Source organism: Lipotes vexillifer, unplaced genomic scaffold (genome assembly GCF_000442215.2).
Source record: "Lipotes vexillifer unplaced genomic scaffold, Lipotes_vexillifer_v1.1 scaffold753, whole genome shotgun sequence".
Lineage (NCBI taxonomy): Eukaryota > Metazoa > Chordata > Mammalia > Artiodactyla > Lipotidae > Lipotes > Lipotes vexillifer.
In genome coordinates this window covers 90,211-108,820 of record NW_006783618.1, presented here as the reverse complement: position 1 = coordinate 108,820, position 18,610 = coordinate 90,211, and the positions used below count along the sequence as shown (strand labels likewise).

The following is an 18,610-nucleotide window of genomic DNA, read 5'->3' as shown; positions in this document are numbered from 1 at the left end:
CGGAAGGTGCAGCAAATCTGGAGGCCTTCAGGATCTGGACACTTCTGGGGAGGTGAGGAGGAGAGGGGCAGCTTAGTTCTGGCAAGTTCTCTGAGTGGCACCATGGCAAGCCCGAGAGATTTGATTCAATTTGTTCACCCCTCCCAAGTTGAGGGGAAAACGATCGCAAGAAAAGAAACAGGGGACACCTGGACTCTGGGTTCTTCTTGGGAAGAACACTGGAAGAGGTCAGACTTGGATTGGGGGTGGGCGTCTGGGTGGGGGAGGTGTGGGATGGTATTGCCTGTGCGCAGGCCACGTGCATCGTAACACCTGCCCCTCACTGCAGCCCGCGAAGTAGGCCTTATTGTCTCTATTTTACCCCACTTGCCCCAAATCACCGAGCTAATAAGAGACAGGTTTGGTGACTGGACCTAGGTCTGTATGACTCCCAAACTGGGCCCGCCCACCAACGTTTGCGTGCGCCTAGGCTGTGCTTCGGGATTCTGGAGCACAAAGGGGCCTGCGTATGTTCCACACGTTTCGTAAGTTATAAGCTGGTGTAAAACTGTGACCGTGTGGCATTTTGTTTCTTTTCAATGGGAGGTTCAGTAGGGAGTGAAGAGCACTTGGCTTGGAGTCAGGAGGCCTGGGTCCAAGTTATGAGTCTACCGCCCGCCACCTGTGTGACTTTGGGCCAGACGTTTAACATCCCTGAGCCCCGGGTTAATCATCAGCTAAATGGGGTTCCTTGCTGACTTCCTCAGCTGGCTGTGAGGATCCTGGGGTGCCGGGTACCCTCCGGCTACCCAAAGCGCCTGGTCTAGTCTAGTTGATTCCTGATGCAAACATTTACCTGGAGGTCCTCCCCACGCTGGGTATTCTGTATCTTCTCCAGATCACTTTCGTTTTCCAAAGTCATCTCTGATACCATCTCTTCCAGGAAGCTTTTCCTATGAGCCCCGCCTGACCCTGATGACTCCATCTGATACCAAACGTGGTTCCCACAAGCTCAGTCAATCCCCGCCTGGGATACTTGCTGCTTTGTGTACTGGAACTTGTGTCAGGCCCAGGATCCCCCCAGGAGTTAGGCTGGTGTGGCCCCCTCTCCTGGCTCTTCTCCCACTCTGTTGTCTGGACATGACTCTGCCCTTTAGGAGGGCTGCAGGCAGCGGGCAGTGTTGTACAATGGTTAGATCATGGCCTCTGAGGCCAGACTGCCTGGGTTCGAAGCCCAGCTCCCCACCAGCAAACTCTGTGACTTTGGACAACTCTCTTCATTTCTCTGGTAATGATGGTAATAGTAATTCTAAGTCTGAGGTAAGGATTTAATATCATAGAGTAATTTGAACAGTGCCTGACACTTCATGAGTGATATTATAAGTCTTAGCTATTAGTAAAAGCTCTTGATTCACTGTGTAATTTCCAAATGTTATATAAATGTAAGGAATTCTTACTGCTGTTAGCCTTCTGGGACTCGATTTCCCCATTTGTGGGTTGGGGCAAATGATCTTTGAGGTTGCTCTGGTTCTAATGGCCTATAATTCTAAAATAGGTAGATAGATGTCTTGCTTGGGATCTGCATGTGTTGTGCTGTAGGGACAAAAGGATAGGGCAAAGGGCGGGGCACCCCAGGACCCAGGCTCAGGAAGGGAGAGGATGATTGCTGGGAGGTGATGGCAGAAAACACCTAAAAGGAGGCAGCAGGTGTTGGAGGGTGAGATTTCCCAATCAGGGAGGTCCTGTGTGCGGTTTTCACCCAGAGCCTGCAGGAAGGCCAGTACCAACCAGCTTTGGGCCCCAGTTCCCTTGTGAGCCTGTGATGTCTCCTGAAAGAGCTGCCTGTAAGCTGCATGTAAGAGCTACACTTTTCATTGATCGAAACCCCAGGTCTTTCTAGGGTGAACTCCAGAGGAAAACCCTGGAGACACATAGCAGCTGGCACCCCCTAAGTACGCTGTCAGAGGAGACATGCGGAGCCCACTCCCACTGTGGTTTTCCCAGTGGGGACCGCTTCTCTGCTCAGCCCTTGTAAAGGCTTGGATCTCTGCTCTGCTAACAGAGCAGATCCGTCACTTCTCTGCAGAGGAGGGTGGCGTGGGGTATTCTCACCAGTGAGGGGGCTGCTGCCCACCCTCCCCCATAACTCCCCCTGCTGCAGCAAGCCAGACTCCTCTGGAAGCTACCCCTGCTCACTATCACCCCAGACACCTGGCCTTAGGATCAATTACAGTAGATAGAGGCAATGGAATGGGGCGTGGTGATTCGTCACTGTCAGGGCTGCGGGGGACCTCTCACCCCAGCCCCGCTTCGTCTCCAGGGGTAGCCCAGGAGAGGCCACCAAGCTCCCATCTCCCCGGTTCTTTGTTCCACACGTAGAAAGTCATGAAATCAGAGAGGCGAAGGGTTTTGCTCAGAGTCACTGGGTGAGACGTGGCAGAGAGGAAGCAGAGCTCAGCCTCCTGATTCCCAGTCCAGGCATCTTTCCAGCCCATTACCTGCCTCCTGCCTTCGGTCCAGCCCTGACCACCTGCACTTCCCTGCCAACCCATTATCATCACCAGCGAAAAGCCCATCTGGGCGTGGCTCACCATCCCCTGCCCTTTTTTTGGTGAAACTCCAGGAAAACTGCATTGCTTAGGAATCGATCGTGGGGAGCAGATGAAGGTTTCCCAGCTAATTCCACCCAGTGTCATCATCATGACACTTCGACAGCTCATTTCAGCCATAGGACATTGCTTTGTGTCTTGTGTCAGAATTCCCGATTGCCGATGGCTGGCCCTTCCTTCCTGCTACTCTGGGACTCTTCCAGAGCACACACCATCCTCCCTCCTCCTCGGGCTCTACCTGTCCTGTCCCCCCCTCCCCAGGGCCTCCTAGGTACCTAGAACAGGGACCTGTCCCCAGATGACCACAGAGTGGCTGGATGGACACTAACCCATCCTCCAGGGAATGCATGACAATGGATTTTCAAAAAAAATTTTTTTTAAGTCTAGGACCCTTTCAGAACTCCAAATCTCTGATAGTCATATGAAAGGGTTGACATCCTTAGTCATCAGGGAAATGCAAATTAAATCACAAGATACCTCTATGCCCTTGCCAGATGGCTAAACCTAGAAGGATAGATGATACCAAGTGTGGGCAAGGAAGTGGAGGCATCAGGACCCTTTTACACTGGGGCATAAACTGGAAAACGGTTTGGCTGTATCTATCAATCCTAATTCTGTTCTAAACAGGAATGAGTGTTAAGTGCTCCAAAGTTACATACAAGACTGTTTGCAGCAACTTTATTCATAATTGCCCCAAACTGGAAACCACACACATACTCACTAATGACAGAATAGAGGACTACATTGTGGCAAATTCACACGATAGAATATTACACAGCGAGGAGAGGCACACCGCACGGATACATCTCATAGACATCGTATTGAGTGAAAGAAGCCAGACACACAAGTAAGTGCGCACTTTGCATGATTCCATTTATGTGAAGTTCCAGAATGGGGGTGTTTGCCTGAGAGGGAGCTTGAGCGAGCCTCCGTGACTTGATCTGGGGCTGATGACGTGGGTGTATACATATAACATGGTTATAAGAATATGGAGCTCTTCCCTTAAGATTTGACACTTTACTGTTTGTATCCCTCAATACAATTTTCCTTTAAGTTAAAAATAACAAAAGGTTAAAACCTGACACAGGTAAAACAGTGGAAAGTTGAGACCCATCCTCTTGCCTCCCACCTCAGGAGGCTCTGGGGCCTTCCTGAAGATGAAATTTTGGAGGGCATGCTGGAAGCCTTTGCTCTGGAGTAACTGTGGCCTCATGTTCCCACAGCTGGCCCCAGTCCCCCACCCCCCGGCGGTGGCCTAGCATCGGAATCCCCACCAAGGCCATGCCCTTGAGGGACACATCGCAGCCCCTCGATGCCTGTGTCCCTCCCACTAGCTGATGGGTCTTTGCGTGGGATGATGCAAATCAGGGAGAAAGGAACTAAGGGGATGGTCACCCCATAGCCAGGAAGGCGCAGAGCTAGGATTCTACTTGGACTTGGCAAGAGTCCGAGAGCCTGATGTCGTCTCTATGACAGGTTCTGTCTCCATGCTGCAATTTGCTGCTGCTAAGGGCAGTTGCACAGTGGTGAAAATAATAGTAAGAGCTAATATTATCCTAGCTTAACCGAGCACTTACTCTGTTCCAGGCATTGTGTTAAGTACTTTATAAAGGGATGATTCTCCTTTAATCCCCACAGCAGCCCTCTGTGGTAGGTGCCACTGTTATCTGCTTTACAACTAACTTTCTCTCTATATAACTATCTTTATTCATCCCAGCAGTCTGTTCACATGGGTTGAGAAATAAAGCTGAGGGAAAGCAAGCAACTTGCCTAAGGTTCACACAGCGGACAAGTGGTAGGACTAGGGATTGAATGGAGATCAATGGACCCTAAGGCCCTGCCTCTTTCCTTTTACCAGGTTTTCAATAGATGTCGAGTGCGAACTCAACTGATGATAGAACCAGCATCTGAAAGGATCCCAACAGGCTGAAATGCTGACTTTGCCATTAAGATAAAACAGAGCAGAGATACATGAAAAGTGCCACATTCAGGAGAAAAATAGGCAGCCCAAGTGCAGGTGAGAGAGGTCTGCTCAGAGGCAGCACACGTGAAACAGACTCAAAGGTTTATTCATCCACCCATCCATCCACACATGCATCCAGAAATTTAACCACCACGACTGAGCCCCTCTGTGTTCCATACCATCACCATGAGGTCAGCTGGGTTGGCTGTGCCACAGAGTAAGAGAGAGTACACCAGGTTCAGGGAGGACATGCAGATCGTCTCCCACCCCTCCACCCCCATCGCCTGCTGGTCAGATCAGTTCCTGGAAACAGCATGTATTCCCTGGCCCTCAGAATGGGAGGGAGCTGGTAATAGGTTTTCTTCAGGAACAGCTAGAGTAATGGGATTTTTTTTAAAGGCTCTTTTTTTCTTAGAGCAGTTTTAGGTTCACAGCAAAACTGAAAGACACAGAGATTTCCCATATATCCCCCTACCTCCAAATATTCACAGCCACCACTACCAAAACCTCTCACCAAAGTTGTACATTTGTTACAATCAGTGAACCTCCAGAGATACATTATGACCACCCAAAGTCCAAAGATAACTGGGATTTTTGATGTGAGTCAACTCACAACAAGTCAACTCCGCCAAGGCTTGAACACAGGTTTGCCTGACTCCTAAGTCCAGGCTCCTAACAGATGTGCTGCTAAGTGGCCTGATGACTAGAGCAGAGGGAGAATCATATGAAAGAGAGGTTGGGCCGGGAGTAATCATCTCCAAATACCTGAAGGACTGTCCTAGGAAGGCCAGATCATGTAGCTTCTCAGGGAAATACCTAGACCAATAGGTGAAACTTAGGGGAGAGAAATTTTGTCCGAATAGAGAAGTTGCCCTTTGATGCTAGGGCTTAGCTCTAGAGGTAGTGCGGTGCCCCTCTCCAGAGGCACCTGGGATGCTTGGAGGACAGCCCTGCCTCGGGGAGGTTGGGCCATGCCACCTGCAAGATCTCTTGACTCCCACTTGGATGAGTTCAGTTTGGTTCAACCTTTATTGACCACCCACTCTGTCCACCCTGGGCTGGGTGCTGAGGATGAATAAGATGGGATCCCAGCCCTCCAGGGGCTTACAGCCTGGTAAGAAGGCAGCTTGTGTGGTCCTATCACTTGCTGACTCTTTTCTCATCCATGGAGGCTCTCTCGAGGCTGAGGGTCCCATGGAGATGAGCTGGCCACTAACGGAGGGGACAGTGGGTGGGAGGAGGTCAGGCTGAGGGCACCCCAGCCTGCCGGTCTGTGAGTCAGTTATTCCCCCAAAGGTCTTTGCTCCTTGTGGAATGGAATACCTTCCTCAGAGAAGGCTCTGGAGGGGCTCTCTGGCTAGTCCTTGGGCAAGGAGGAAAGGGCATACGGGGCCCGGTGTGCCACCTTCCCTCTCTGTCTCTCTCCGAGGGTCCCCCCTCAGCTGCCTAACTGGACTCTAAGGGTACTATCACTGTCCTTCATAAACCCCATTTGCTTCTTCTAAGGTGGGATCACTGTGGAGCGACATCCCCATTCGGGGCGGGCCTGCGAGACTGCCTGCCTGAGCTTTTAACTCAGGACCCCACTTTCCCTCTGACAGGTGCCCAGAGGCCAAGCGCTCAGGAATGTTCTAAACCCAGAAAACCTGCTTCATTAGTGTTACAAGCACGGTTCCATCCTGGCTCCCTACTTGCCTCCAGGGACTGGCCTCCACTGCAGTCACTGTCATCCAGGATCCCGTCTCAGAGGGGATGAGGATGGCGATGATGAAGATGATTGATGATGGTGACAATACAGAGCATATTTGGCACCCAAACTCTTATGCGCATTAACTCACCGAATCACCTAACTACCCACCCCTCAGTCCCAGTTTCCCATCTCATGACATGCCTCTTCCTCATGATTGACACCTTGGATGGCCTCTGCCTCCACACCGGGGGCTCTGGCTCTGACTCTGGCTGTTCACTGGAACCTCCTGGGTAGCTTGCTGAAAATATAGCTGTCTGGGTCCCAACCCTAGAGCTCTGACCCTATTGGTCTGGGGGTGGGGCCTGGATATTTGATTTTTTAAATCCCCAGGTGATTTGGGTTGTGTGTCCAGGGTTTAGCTCCCTGGCTCAAGGGAGCCTTCGGTGTGTGTTGATGATGCCCTGGGGCTGGTTCTTGAGCCACTCAAGGCCATTCCTGTACCTTTCCTAGCTCAGGATGAGTTTGGGTGCAGCAGGGCCAGAAGCCAGCTTAGATGTGGCCCAAGGCAATGAAGCGAGGGTGCCCTCCAGCTAGGGAAGGCGTGGCTGGCAGAGAGGAGGGAGGGGAGGGGGCAGTGCTTGCAGCTTCTCATCTGGGAGTTGATGCTGGGGGTTGGGGACTGGGATTTGGCCTGGCTCTGCCATCCGGCCTGTAAGCCAAGGCAGAAAATAGGGTTTGGGGGCCCTATACGCCAGTACCAAGCTGGAGCCCAAGCGTTGCTCCCCAGAAGTGTCTGGCTGTGGGGAGAGGACAGAGCGGGTCTAGGAGCAGGGCCTGGCTGCTTTTCTCCTACAGCTTTCACAGAGCCCTTTCCTCTTCCATTTTCCCACCAACCTATGTGCCTCTCATTCCTCAAAACCATTGCAGATACCACCTGTGATATTCTGACTTCTAACAGGAAGTGTATATTTGGCCTTCGTCTTGTTCCTGGCACAAATCCTAAAGCCCTTGGAATTTCCTAAGGAATAAGAGTGAGAGAGGTGTCTTGTCGTTCTACTTAGGACATCCCTTTCAACCACGCCTGAGTTTATGTTAATGAGCTGGCTTTTGGAAAGCACCTAAGGATGGCGGTTGGATGCCAGGGAAACGAACCAAGTTTGGAACTTCCGACCCCACCCCTGACCTCGGCGGAGGGGAGAGGGGCTGGAAGTTGAGTTCAGTCACCAATGGCCAATAATTTAATGGCTCATGCTTATGTGAGGAAGCCTCCATAAAACCCCGGAAGGACAGGTTTGGAGAGCTTCCAGGTTGGTGCTGAGAGAGGCTAGTTCCCTGAGAGGGCATGGAAGCCCCACGCCCCTTCCCATATACCTTGCCCTCTGCATCTCTTCCATTTAACTGTTCCTGAGTGGGATCCTTTTACACTAAACCAGTAATCTAGCGAGTAAACCGGTTTCCTGAGTTCTGTGAGCTGCTCTAGTAAATTAATTGATCGCAGGGAGGGGTCGTGGGGACCTCTGATTTACAGCCAGCCAGTCAGAAGCACAGGTAACAACCTGGACTCATGATTAGCAGCTGAAGTGGGAGGAGTCTTGTGCTACTGAGCCCTTAACTGTGAGATCGGATGCTATCTCCAGGTAAATACTGTTAGAATTGCTTTGTGACAGCCTGGAGGGGTGGGATAGGGAGGGTGGGAGGGAGGGAGACGCAAGAGGGAAGAGATATGGGAGCATATGTATATGTATAACTGATTCACTTTGTTATACAGCAGAAACTAACACACCATTGTAAAGCAATTATACCCCAATAAAGATGAATAACATAACTGATTCACTTTGTTATACAGCAGAAACTAACACACCATTGTAAAGCAATTATACCCCAATAAAGATGGTAAAAAAAAAAAAAAAAGAATTGAGTTGATTGCTCGGCGGTGTGGGAAAAACCTACATCAGCACTGGGACCAGAATCACACCGCCTTTTCCAGGAAGTCTTCCCCATGGGCCCTGTCTCACCGATGGCTCCACTCAACACCAAGTGTGGCTCCCAAAAGCCCAGTTTACACCCCATGGGCGTTTGTCCTATTCTGGGGCCGGGGGGCGGGTACTGAGTCTTGGGTCGCATCTAGTATACCCCCAAGGGAGTCAGGCTGGTGCCACCCCTTCCTTTGCCTTGTCCTTGAGCGTGTTTAGCACATGCTTTCTGATGGTCTGGTTACCAAACCTTAGTTTTCTTTCTAGGCTCCAGTTCTCCACGTGCTGAACGAGTGTGTTGGACTAGAATGATCTCTTTTATCAGAAGAATTAATATAAGATGCTAAATTCCAAGTCGTCCTGGAATACTCTTAACACACCTTTGGTCTGGGGAAATTCTACACATCCTTCAAGGCCCAGGGGAAAATTCACCTCTTCTATCAAGCCTTTCAGACCTTCCCAGACAAAATTAGTCATTCCCGTTCTGTGCTACCATGGCACTTTACACATAGCTCTGCTTCAGTCCCTGGCCAGCATGGCACTGTTTTGGGGTTTAGGACCCTGGAGGCTCTGAATTCTTTGAGACCAGCTGCCAACAGGGACTATCACAGGGTCGCACAGTGCCTGGCCCAGGGTGGCCAAATGAAGGAATGCATGAGTGGATAAATGAATCCCTCAATTCATCAAGTTCATTCCCTTAAGCATCTGCAGAGGGTAAGGTAAGGAGGATGGGAGAGAGGACTCCTTGGTATCCAGAGAGGAGCTTTGGCTGCCCAGCTGTCTCAGTTCTGCGCCCACAGTCGAGGTAAGGCAATGGTGGGCACACCCCAGGGGGACCCTGGCCTCTCAGGTGGATCCTGTCTCCAAGCCATCCAGCGTTTTGTCCTCTGCTCTGCTGAGGGTGTGGGTGGAGCACAGGGGCAAGGGTTGAAGTTTAGGCACAAGTAGCCTAACTAGCAGAAGCTTCGTCCAAAGCCTCGCTCAACTAGAAAGCTACGTGTGTCCTGGCCTCCTGGTATCTTGGGGGATGGGGCTGGGTCTGGCTTCTCCAGCCTGGAGAGGCTGTGCCTGGGACTAATTGGCTTGCCCTCCTTCGGCTGCCGGAGAAAGTCTTGGCTAATTTGCCGGAACGTTCTAGTTAAATGCCAATTAGGACATTCTGTCCATTGCTCTCTTCCAATATACTAATAATATAATTAAGCATTTATTGCCTGTGCAAATTAAAAATTAACTTAAACGGACAGCCTGGAGAACTGAGGAAGTGACCGCTTAAACAACCAATTTGCATCTCACTTGAGGGTCGACATCCAGACACAGTCTAAGGTGCTGGGTTTGACCTTCCAGTGAGGGACCCAGCCATCTGCCAACAGCTGCTGGCTTCTCGTGCTCCCGCCAGTTCCACCCGCCCCAGTCCTATGTATGGAGGGCGTGGTCTTGCCCCAGATGGGCGGGAGGGCTTGCTGCTGGGCAGCCACCTAGGCTTCCAGCGTCCCCACCCCCTTTTCTCAGGGGTGTATGGTGTGGATTTCAGTGAAAGGAGATGCTGCTGGGGGCGGCTGGGAGGGGGCAGTCACTGAAGCCCCTGCCCCTGCCACCCCTGGATCGATTTGTCCTGCATTCCAGCCCAGGAGATGGGAAGCAGATGGTGCTGGAGCGGGGAGGGGTGAGGTAACCAAGGAACTAGGAGACCTTCCTTCCAACCAGCCCCCTGGGGGGTGGGGAGGGGTCTCTGAGAGCTTGCAGGGGATGCAGTCTGCAGTATCCTCCAAAAAGATGAGAGGATAAAGCTCCTGTCTCTGCCCTGTCCCCAGGGATCTGTCTAACACGACAGGTGTGACATTGCTGATTTTCTTCTCCAAACCGCCACAAGAGGGGACTTGGCAGGAAGGAGCAGGACGGTGGGGGGGCGGGGGGGTGAGGAGGGGAATTGGAGGGGCCTGAGTAGGAGCTCTGGGGCAGGAGGGCAGGGGACTCTAGCCAGCACAGGGCCCTCCCTCTGCACCATCGGTCCCCAGACTCTCAGGCCGCATGTTGAAGGGCTCCCTGCTTGTGTCTGAGGCCCACCGATGCTGCTGTCCACAGTGGTGCCACTTGTGTGGAAGGTCTCCAAACCGCCACAAGAGGGGCCTTGGCAGGAAGGAGCAGGACGGTGGGGGGGCGGGGGGGGGAGGAGGGGAATTGGAGGGGCCTGAGTAGGAGCTCTGGGGCAGGAGGGCAGGGGACTCTAGCCAGCACAGGGCCCTCCCTCTGCACCATCGGTCCCCAGACTCTCAGGCCGCATGTTGAAGGGCTCCCTGCTTGTGTCTGAGGCCCACCGATGCTGCTGTCCACAGTGGTGCCACTTGTGTGGAAGGCGGTTCAGTGGCAGCCCGGGAGCTGTGCTGAGGACTCAGGCAGGACCCTCACGTTTGCCCTTGGGGCTCCCGCGAGAGGGCGGGTTGGGGATCCTTTGGCCTGGGCAGGGGGCTCCTTCGGGGTCCGAGTCAGTGCTCCAGAGCCATGGGAACGGGGCCCGGGTTGGAGGCTGCCTTCCTTGTGTTAGGGCGCTGGCTCATCCCCGCGTACCCTGTCCTGCCCCCAGGTCCGTGGGGAAGGGCCCAGCTCCCGAGGGACACGAAGAAACCAGGGTTGTTTTAAAGACTTTATTTATAAAAAAGTACATTTTTTTTCCGCAGTACATTTTTCAACCCATCATTTTTTTTTTTTATACAAGTAAAAGGGGGTGATGCAAACACCCCCTGGGTTAGAACCAGGAGAATCTGCTGGGCCGTCCCTGGGACCAAAGACGAAAACAGTGACTAAGAAACTGAAGCAAAGGCAGTGCATCACACTCCGGGGGGAGGGGAGGGGGCAGCTTCTCCTGGATTTTGTTTCCATTTATACAAAAAAAGAAAACCATTTTTTTTGTTTGTTTGTTTCCGGCCAAGAATCCCATTCCTCACAGCAGGAGTCAGAAAAGCAGCAGCACGGGGTCGGGCAGAGGCTCCTCTGGCCTTACAATCGGGCGGCAGCAGCGAGGTCCCAGAAGCCCTCACCGCCTGGGCCATGGCACAGGGGCCTGGGCACGTCTCCCCGTGGGCCTGGGGCCTGGTGGGGCCCACCTGAGGGTTCCTGGTGGCAGTCATGCCTAGAAGGTCTCCGTCTGGCCCCCCGGGAGGCCTGGCAGCCCTCCCTTCCTCCCACGTGAGCTGCCCACACCACCTGACACAATCCCCGATTCCTCTGCTTGGAGGACGGCAGAAAAATTATTGCACCAGTGACTCGGGCACGCGGGAGGGGGTTGGCATGGGGGCACATGCCTGGGAAACAGGGCCCCCGTGAGTCTCTCTTACGGCCTGAGCGCTGGGAAATCACTTTTTCCTGAAGGGCTTTCATCAGGACCAGGCCAGCCCCTTGGCAGGTCTGTGGGGCTGGGGCACCTGTGCTTGGGTCTGTCGGGGGGTGTGTGCCCCCGTGCACGCGTGGGCCAGGCCTGACGCGGCTGCACGTGCACGCCTGTGCTCCCTGATTCCACGCTGCTGCTCTTCAGATGCTCCTGATCAAAGGGGACTCAGAGGGTTGTTACACATTAGAACAATATCAAAATCTTAAGGAAAGAGGGGTATTGGTGGAGTGGGGGGCGGGCAAGGATGGGGAGGGCAACAAGAGGCAGGATGACAAGTGGGGAGGACTTGGCACAATGCAGACCAAGTTTATTTCATTTCCAGCAAAGGCAGAAGCTCAGCTCATGTTGGGGGCACGGAGAAGCAAGACATCCTCGTCTCTCTGCTGGGCCAGACCTCCCCTGTGCCAGCGGCTGTGGCTATGGACCCAGCAGTAGTACCCACCGCCTCACAAACTTGGGGCACAGAAAACCCTGTCACCCCAGGCCCAAGTGCCGACCCCGGCCTCGTGCCGACTCTTGGTCCCGGGTAGCAGCTGCCCTGCTGGGTGTGCTGCTGATGGGTCCCTGCCAAGGCAGGAGCCTTCTACATGGCCCACACATCTGGCGTGGACCCCACAATTTGTGCTTTGCTGGAGGGGAGGGCTTGGAGGTGTCTTAAGGGGGACTCAGTGCTTTGGCTAGGCCCGGGGGCCTCCTAAGTCCATCATATAAAGAGGAAGAGGGGGTGGCAGTGTAGTTAAAGGAGACACAAGAGGAAGAGTCCTTTCAGTCTTGTGATTTCAAGGGGACAGAGAATGCCTCTGCCAGGCAGGTCCCTGGGATTTCCTCCTGCCTGGGGGCAAGGGGACCAAGCAGAGGGGCCAGGGTGGTGTGAGGTGGGATGGGGTAGTGATGTAACATGGAAAAGGTCCTCTGCCCTGGGGGGGACACTACTACTGCTGGGAGATGCAGCCCAGCTCCTCCACCCCCTCTGCCCTGTGGCTAGAAAGACCCCAGAAGTTTCTCCCAACTCCACCCCATCCAGTACTCCCAATGCCAAGAGAGGGGAGTACCGCCCCAGGGCTGGCATGGCTTCAGACTTCTGCTACGTGGCTACTGGGTGGTCTGGGCTGGGGCTAGGGCAGTGGGGGCTGGGGGAGGAGCGTGACCCAGCTGGCGGGTCCAGGGTTGCCAGGGCAGAGATGGAGCTGGCTGGGGGTTCCATAGCAGCACCAGGGAGGGGAGGAGTAGGGCGGGAGGCGGGGGGCTCCCTGGGGAAGCCTATGGCAGGGTAGGTTGGTGCCCGTGGGGCACAGAGTGGTCTGCCTAACTCCCCCCAACACTTGCCATCCCACAGAGCCCCTGCACCCTAGGCTGAGTTCACTGGAATCCTCATGGGCAGGCATGAACCTGCCTCTCCCATCCCAGGGTCTCTCCCATCTAGGGTGCCGGGGGGATGGGGTAGGCAAATGGAGGAACTGAGGCACTTGGAGCTGGGGGAGCAAAGAAGGGGCTGGGCGGGGCCTTCTCCCATGGTGTCCTGGGGAAGACCATCAGTCTCCGGTGATTGACAGGGACCCAGAGCCCCATTTAGGAAGGGAATCTACAACTCAAAGGGAAAGCTTCTCCAGGGTTCCCCACCTCATCCAGAATGGAGACCAGGGATAGCTGAAGCAGGACGGGGAGGGTGGCGAGCAGCAGCTTCAGACTCAGGATCCCTGGCTCCCCGTCCCCCTCGCACTTTCTGGCAGGCCCAGAGCAGCTACATTGGCCTTTGTGGGCCAGGAGCTACCTGCGCTCTTCAGGGTCTTATCAGCCTGTGTTTGCAGAGCTCCTTCTCTGGTGCCCTCTGCATTGATCCTCCTTCACCTGTAGCTCCTGGAGGTAATTCCCTTCTGGGATCCCAGCTCTGACTCCCCAAGAAAATCAAGAGTTGCTAGCACTTGATAGATAGGGAGAAATTCAAGAAACTTCCATGCTGTAAGGAGCAGTTCAGAGCCAGCCTGAGATGCTAGGGTGGAGGCACCGAAGGGCCTAGTCTCAGCTCTCTCTGGAAGCTTCTGAAGGCTGCCCCCATCCTCAGCTGGAAGGAAGGGGGAGAGGTGGAGCAGAGAGGCGGGCCTTGGGCAGTGTCCAGCCTGGGTAAGGCATGTGACCCCAGGGTGAGCACAGGGGTAGACACGAGCGGCATATGTGTGTGTGTGTGTGTGTGTGTGTGTGTGTGTGTGTAAGTGGTGTGCGTACGTGTTGGTAGAAGTGTATGGGAAGTGTGGGCCGGAGTCTACCTGGAGTCCCGCTATGTGGGGAGCAGACTGGGGTAAAGAGGAGGGACACACCAGAGCTGGGCCACCTTAGCTCCCTGGAGGCCAATGAGGAAAAAAAATGTAAAACTAACCTTGCCGGGAAAACACACTGCCCAAGGCCTCAGGTGGGGACCTCAGCTTGATTCCCTTAACAAACAAAGACAACCCTGGATGCTTCGGAAAAGCCACCCCCCTCCCCTACCCCTTGGGCGCAATGGCTGCCTAGACCGGGGGTCCGAACTCCAGCCGGCCAGCTCACGGTGGGGTGGGGGAGGGGGTGCCGGGTTCCCTCTCCCAGGGAAAAAGGAGTAGCATCTGGGGTCGGCGGCAGGGGGCTTCTCCTCTTGGAGCCCCTTCAGCCCTCCACTCGCAGAGAGAGGACACAGACAAATTCCAGTGTTGGGGGCAGGGGAGGGCTGGCTCCCCAAACCCCGGAGGGGACGTCTAGGTACACAAGACGGGACTAGGGCTCCCTGCGGAGGGAGGCAGGTGGGGTCAGGGGAGGAAAGGTACCAGCAACACCGAAGCCACAGTGAACACACGCCATGGGGGAGGGTGGGGGGGCAGGGAGGAAATCAGAACAAAGCCAGGTGGCGTGCCCTGGGCTCCCAGGTACCCCGAGCAGCTGGGTGAGTCTCTGCCGAGTTCCTGGGGCAGTGGACGGTGGGGGGCGGGCAGGGGGCGTGCGGGTGTGGGCTTGGGGCAGGGGCTCTGCAGACGGGGCTACACGTACCACTCCTTCTTGGAAATGAAAGACCCGTCGTTCTGGGAAACCATGTTTTCCGCCAAGTCCAGCTGCTCAGGGTCGTACTGGTAGCCCAGAGTCCGGTCCCCGTAGCAGCCGTCCTGACGGGCCTCCGCCTCATCCACCGTAAAGTAGGGCCGCTTGGCGTCCTCGTCGTATTTGGGGTGAGGGCCGCCCACCTTGCGCTCGCCGCCTCCTCCCTCCTCCTCCTCCTCTTCCTCCTCGTAGCTGCTGCCGCCCAGGGGCCCGGCTTTCTTCTCGTCGTCCGAGTCCTCAGGGTACTGCAGGTTCTGGGCCATGGGCGGGTGGTGCTGGGGGATGCCGGCCTTGCTGTAGCCATTGCCGTATACGTGCTTCTTGGTGCTGTAGTCACCCTTGAAGGTGTGGCGGCGCCGGCGCAGGGCCACCACGATCCCGCCGACCACAATCAGCACCAGCAGGATGCTCCCCACCACGCCCCCAATGATGGCCGTGGGCACTGGCCCGGCGCGACGCCCGTGTTCGGGAGGAGACGGGGTGTAGGGGAACTCTGGGTGAGGAAGAGAGATGGAGGGGGACAGTGTCAGTGTCTGCTCCTGGGGAGTCAGCAGGAGTGGCAGGGGAGGGAAAGCCAGGAAGTGGGCCCAAGGCCAGCTCCAGTTCCAAAGGCCCCCCCAGCACCCCACCCATCCAGGAGCCCAACATGCTGCAGTGTGGGTAACTGGAGCCAGGGAGAGGCAGAGACAGCCTCGTAGCCCCAGAGCCCCCATGCTGACTTTCTCCTTGGATGTGGAGCCAGCCCACCCATGACCCAGGGTCCAGTAGACGCCAGTCACCGCCATGACACCCCGTGAAGTAAGTATGCTATTAATTCTCTCCGGCACACGAAGAGACGGGGCTTAGAGAGGTCAAATAACTTGTCCGAGGCCATCAGCCAACGACGTGTCGTTGATTCTCTCGCACCGAAAGCCTGTGCAAATGTCACTGCGCCCCAGCACCACACCTTGGCTTCTGAGACTCGGAGCCTGGAGCAGACCGGGTGCCCCACACCTGATTTCATCTGCTCCGAGGTGCTGGCCCCGTAGATGCCCTGTGAGTGCCAGACGCCTGGGCTGTGGTTCTTGGCTGCAGTCTGGCCCTGCAGGGCAGGGTGGGGGCCAGGGTGCAGCCAAGCTGGGCTATGAGCATAAGACGCTCAGCATGGCTGTGCAGAAAGGGAGCGTGAGAGTACGTGAGCAGCAAAGATGACAAGTATACACGAGAGAGCACGCGTGCCGGCCTACACCCTTGTTGTCACGACCGGCCCACACACGTGCTGATGTGATGAACGTGTGTGTACAAATACGTACACACTGAGGACAGAGCAGAAACAAGAAGGCAGAAAAGGTGAAAAGAGAAAGGAAGTGGGTGGGCAGGGGGAGAAGCCTGGGCGGGTGCCTGTCTGCCAGTGGGACCGGGCCAGAGGCCGAAGGGGTCCCCAGGTGAGGCTGAGGGAGGCGGTTCCCAGCACCACCACAGGGTGGCACCGGAGACCACGGCTGGCCTTGGACGGGAGGAGCCGGTGGGCAGGTCCAGGGCAGGCCTGGAGGGCTGACCTCGGCTGCTCTCAGCCCTCCTCTCTTCAGGCCAAGGGAGGCGGTCAATCTGGGCATATGTTCTGGCCTTTGGGAATCTGTTTCTGCCAGCTCACTCCCCGATTCAGCATCACTCACTCCGTGGGAATCCTGTTCCTCCTATGAGACCAGTCCCTCCTCCCAGAGGTGGAGCCGGTCTGGTGTGTGAGCCTGTGGGGTGCAGTCTGCGGCGGGAGCAGGGCAAGGATTCTAGAAGAGACGAGGAAGGGCCTTCCACGAGTTCGGGCTGGAAGGGCTAATGAAAACACGGGAGCCGAAGAAGGGAGGCGATTTGCCTGCGTCACATGGCTGAGCTGGGACCACCCAGAGGCTCCTGCTCGGGCCTCTCCGCGGGCGGGAGTTGGCAGAGAGAAACACAACCACTGAGGACTCAGCTTCCCACTTGTCACCACTGTGTCCTCAGTGCAGGTCACCGAGTGGCTGCCCAATAAATATTTATTAAATATTCGTCCTCACCGCCCACTTCCAGAACAGTCTCCCTGAACCTCAAGCGTCTTCTCCTGGTTCACCAGGTCCCATCTATTTACCGCCCTGAAAAGGGCTACACACTTGCTTCCCGCGAGGTGGGAGATGTTGCCACAAGAAATGCCCAAGAGGCAGCTGGCAGGAACGTAGCCACCTCTGTACTTTCAGCCTGCCGGCTCCCTCTTCAGTTCTTACCCGGTACCCGCGTGCTCTCTCCTCTCGCCACCTGCCTCATCATCGCTCCATCCACCCACCCACCCATCCACTCAGCAAACATGTACCGAGCATCTATTTCGCTAGTCACAGGATACAAGGAACTCACAGCCCAGCTGAGGAACCAAATGACACTCTTAGGCAAAGCAGCATGTGGACATCAAGGGCGCTGGCCAATAAGGGCTTCAGGAGTGCAGTGCAGGAAAGCCCTGCGGCCTGGAGTTTGAAAAGGCTTCTTGGAGGAGAGAAGACTTAGGCCAAGCCTTGAAGGATGACTAGGACTTGGAGAGGCCAGCAGAAAAAGAAAGGCATCAGGTGGAGGAACCTGCCCTTCCTCTCTGACATGTTTCCTTTGCCTTCCAATAAATACAAGGAGTCCTTGACCTTCAGCTTTCTTTTTGGAGCCTTCTGTCTGCAGACTGCACTGCTGGGCCTTCTCTCTGCTCCGGCCGCCTGGCTGGGGGCTCCATCCTTGGACTTTACCCTCCGCTTTCTGTCCTAGGGACAGACCTGGCCTCAGTGTCATGAGTTCCCTTGATCCTGCTGGCTCTCCAAACCATCTCGGGTAGCTAGCTCTCCCCCAACTCTGGGGCTTTATCTCCAAAGGCCTCTGGGACAGCAGTTCCCAAGCTGTGGCCATGGAACCTCAAGCCATTGGCTCAGAGGGCTGGCAAAAATACTGGGGTCAAATGCTTCGGGAAATGTCGGTAGAGACAAAGCATCAGAGCCCTTTCTTCTCGTGCACACTGTGAACTGTAAGAGGAACACACAGTGTTTCCCAGCCTACTGGAACACAAACCCCACCCTCCTGACTCAAGGACCATTCACAGGAGAGGTATTTGGGGACACGCTTTGAACACTCTTCTATCTAGCACAACCTCACTTGGAATTCTCTCCACCCGCTCAAGGCCCATCCCTCCCAGCATGGTTCACTGTCTTCCCTCCAAACCCACTCCATTCAACACCATGACTCCACCACCATTTGTCTGCTCTTCCAGTTTAGAATCTGATTTCCCTTTGACTCTTCCTTCTCCATCTCTTGGGTCAAAATCTGCCCCCAAATCTTGTTGACTCTTCCTATTCAATAGCTTTTCACTTGACACCAGGTTTTACTTTTATAGTAGGTCCGTGAATCTCCCACCTTCATTGGGTCTCTGCCCCGCCTTTAGTCACTCCATCCACAGTCACCAGGTTAATTTTCACTGTGTAGACACTACCATTCCCTTTCTCAAAAGACTAGCAATGACTTCCCCATTGCCTGCTGGACCACGTCAGTCTGGTCTTCAAAGCTTCCATCACGCAACTTGATCTTGGGTCTGGCCAACTCACTGTTCTTGCCGTCCAAGTAGATTCTTTTTCTTTAAATTTATTTATTTATTTTTGGCTGTGTTGGGTCTTCGTTTCTGCGCGAGGGCTTTCTCTAGTTGCGGCGAGCGGGGGCCACTCTTCATCGCGGTGTGCGGGCCTCTCACTATCGCGGCCTCTCTTGTTGCGGAGCACAGGCTCCAGACATGCAAGCTCAGTGGTTGCGGCTCACGGGCCCAGTTGCTCTGCGGCACGTTGGATGTTCCCAGGCCAGGGCTCGAACCCGTGTCCCCTGCATTGGCAGGTGGATTCGCAACCACTGTGCCACCAGGGAAGCCCCCAAGTAGATTCTTTACTGCAGACCTTTGCTCATGCTGTTTCCCCTGCC

The 18,610-nt window shown here is 55.0% G+C and overlaps 1 protein-coding gene across 1 annotated transcript in view; it reads right to left on the bottom strand.

Annotated features, from left to right (window-relative positions):
• Positions 1-14,427: 14,427 nt before the first annotated feature.
• NECTIN1 (nectin cell adhesion molecule 1) overlaps positions 14,428-18,610 on the bottom strand; it is a 65,865-nt gene continuing 61,682 nt past the window's right edge. Inside the window, exon 6 of the mRNA XM_007456268.1 lies at positions 14,428-15,155. Coding sequence (XP_007456330.1) covers positions 14,605-15,155 — 551 coding nt within the window. The 3' untranslated portion in view covers positions 14,428-14,604. The remainder of the gene's footprint in view (positions 15,156-18,610) is intronic.